The sequence below is a fragment of the Cariama cristata genome, unplaced genomic scaffold (genome assembly GCF_000690535.1).
Source record: "Cariama cristata isolate BGI_N322 unplaced genomic scaffold, ASM69053v1 scaffold32903, whole genome shotgun sequence".
Classification (NCBI taxonomy): Eukaryota; Metazoa; Chordata; class Aves; order Cariamiformes; family Cariamidae; genus Cariama; species Cariama cristata.
Genome location: NW_009607192.1, coordinates 9,315 through 12,099, shown reverse-complemented (window position 1 = coordinate 12,099; position 2,785 = coordinate 9,315). Strand labels below are relative to the sequence as shown.

At 56.1% G+C, this 2,785-nt stretch overlaps 1 protein-coding gene across 1 annotated transcript in view; it reads right to left on the bottom strand.

Moving 5' to 3' along the window:
* Positions 1-1,095: 1,095 nt before the first annotated feature.
* CASC3 (cancer susceptibility candidate 3) overlaps positions 1,096-2,785 on the bottom strand; it is a gene marked incomplete at its 5' end in the record, with an annotated part of 10,315 nt that continues 8,625 nt past the window's right edge. Inside the window, 2 exon segments of the mRNA XM_009696640.1 lie at positions 1,096-1,137; positions 2,062-2,184. Of these exon segments, the coding sequence (XP_009694942.1) occupies positions 1,096-1,137; positions 2,062-2,184 (165 nt within the window).

The following is a 2,785-nucleotide window of genomic DNA, read 5'->3' as shown; positions in this document are numbered from 1 at the left end:
TCGGCTTCCCAATTCTAACAGGGGAAACACGGCTGTCGGGAGAAGGCCGGTTTACGTGGCGGCAGGCGCAAGGGCTGAGGCGCTTCCTCCTGGGGATGGGAGCCCAGGCTGGATGTGTCGGGGCGGGTTACAACACCCCCTTCCACTTCCACAGCAGCAACACCCAAGCGCTAGGAGCAAATCACTCCTCCGCCTGCCCTGTCTAGCTGGTTTGTCTGCTGGCAGGGCTGTTCGGGCAGCGTCGAGGTGCCTGGACGCCCATAACCCTCCCTCTTTGCCGCTGGTTTGGCAGAGGTGTGGAAATCTCCCCCCGCTCTGCAAGGTGTGCGGTGGCAGTGGGGAAGGGGGTCGCCCCGTGCTCACGCACATGGATTCCCACCTGACGCGAGCTGAGAGCTTGCACACACATGGACAGAAGCTGCCAACGACACAAGTTACCAACAGGGCTGGTTCGGAAAAAGAAATGGGAGAAGCTTCTAAATTAAGTGGTGACTGCACAGCCAGCGCGTTCCTGACAGACTCCTATCGCTGAGCTGCCCTTTCTATGCTTAAACAATGGCAGAAATAAACTTGCTAATTTAAAGAGAATCAAAATGAAGAATTAACTTATCAGCTGTCTCCACGGCGGGCAGGGGATGTTACCTTCCGGTTAAGACAGACAAACAAATTCAAAATACCCAAAAGAAACAAATCAGCTTTACTGAAGGAGCTGGTTCATTTCTTAAATAAAAACAGAGACCACGATCAAGCCAGCTGAGTTTAACATCCTAGAGAGAGAAAAGGGCAGATGTTTTTAGTAAAAGACAGAGGTTGCGAGAACTTGTGGCCAAGGACCGACTCTGGGGGTTGACTCTTCGGTGACCTCAGTGCCCCAGCCAGGGAGGGGGAAGGAGGGCAGATCAGCGGCAGCGAGATGGTTTTCAGGAGGGCACCGGTAAAACCAGAGAGGGAAGGTGCCTGGCCCTGAGCACAAGACGGTGCAGCTGATTTCATCCCGCTGCCTCACCTACACACAGGGAAGGCGCCTTTCCCGAGAAGGAGCTGCCTCCTTGCCGAGGTGCCGAGTCTGGCGTTGGGATTCCCACGGCCGCATCCCTACGTGTTGCTCCGCTCCTTTGATTTTTCACCTTTGCTGTCCTGGTGGGGAAGAGGAAAGAGAAGCAGAGGCTTAGGCTGCCCCACCACAAACGCCGTGCAGGGGTTGCAGCGCTATCGCTGGGGTCCTGCAAGCAAACACCCTCCGTGCCTGGGTGCCAAAACGCAGCCACCACCCGCCCATGCCTCTGGCTTCCTTCGTGCCCACTCTGGGCACAACCAGCTCCCTTCAGCCAAGCTCTCCTCGTGGTTAAACATTTTTCCATCATGAGGCCTTTCCAAAGGCACCTCGATCAGACAATCTTGCAGTGGATTTACAAACGCTGCCCGTTTCCCAGCCCTCTACCACGCCGCACGCCACCTCCCTGCATACGGGGAAACAACCGGCACACGCCTGCCCAGGCCTGGGCTTGCCGCGATTCAGGCTCGCTCAGCTCTCATAACACTAAGCGAGGTATTAAAAAGGAAACCAAACACACACGTGGCACTCTGGCACACGCACACACAGAGAGCTCACAGCACTGGAGTGAGGAAACCGTTCCCAGCGTAGAGAAATGGCTCTCGTCTCTGGAAAGCCTTTAAGTCTGCTGCCTGAATTATCTACTAAGGTCTCAACATTTACTCTTCCACAGAAGTCACTGCCTTCCAGCTTAGGACTGGATTTTTCTCTCTCTAAAGTGTTTTTTCTACCCTGAGCAAATAGGAAAAAAAAAAAAAGGCAAGAGTCAACTTTGGACTTACTTTTTACGTGGGTTTAGTTTTAAAGTATTTAGAAACTCAAATTAACTGGAGCCCTGCTTACCACCTGCAACGAGAAGCTGAGGTTTGCGACATGTCAAAGATTAGACAGGTTAAGGTTTCCTTGGATCAATGTCTTTTTTGGATGGGAGAGGGAGACTGCAGGATCGCGCGTGCCCCAACGGTACAGCATCACACACGCACAGGCTCCCACCGAGGGGACGGTACCTCAGGAGGCGGTGGCTTGATGGTCACAGGCTGGGACGTCCTTCGAGGCGGCGAAGGCTTGGGCTGCACTTGCTGCTGGACAGTGTTGTAGTACGTGACCCCTCCGTACACCTGGGACTGGGCCTGCGTTCCCCAGAGAGCAGAAGGGTCAGTGCTCTTCACTGCGAGGGAGCGCAGAAAGCTGCATCCCCCCCGAGAGCACCACGTGTCTCGGACAGCCTTTACGGCATACACCCCGGCTGGGAAAAGATGCCACGACCTAGCACCGGAGGCGAGCAGCCACAGCGGGATGGGGGTTGGTTTGTGCTGTGCTCCCCAAGGCTACACAGAACAGCAGCACCCACAGCTCCTGGAGGACCCTCACCTCCCCCAACCCCTCACCAGGGTCTCCCTGCTCTCTGCAGGGTGGGCAGGCACAGGCTGCAGCAATCCGCAGCCACGCCGGACTGAGGCTCGTGGCAGATGGGTTTCCTTCATCCCGCAGTTTCCCAACTGCCACGTAACATCTGTGCTTCACAACAGCAGCAGCTACCGTTTTTCTGTGCAGACAAGGCAGGTAACAGTTCCCCTTCACACCGAGATCCCCTCCAGCAGCCCGGGGGCTCAGGATCTGCCCCAAAAGCAGGCAGATTCCCTGCCGGGACAGCTGGGATCGGCCCAGGGCAGCAGGGAAGGTCAGAGAGGGTGCAGGGATCAGGGAGCGTGCACATCTCTCGCCTGCCAC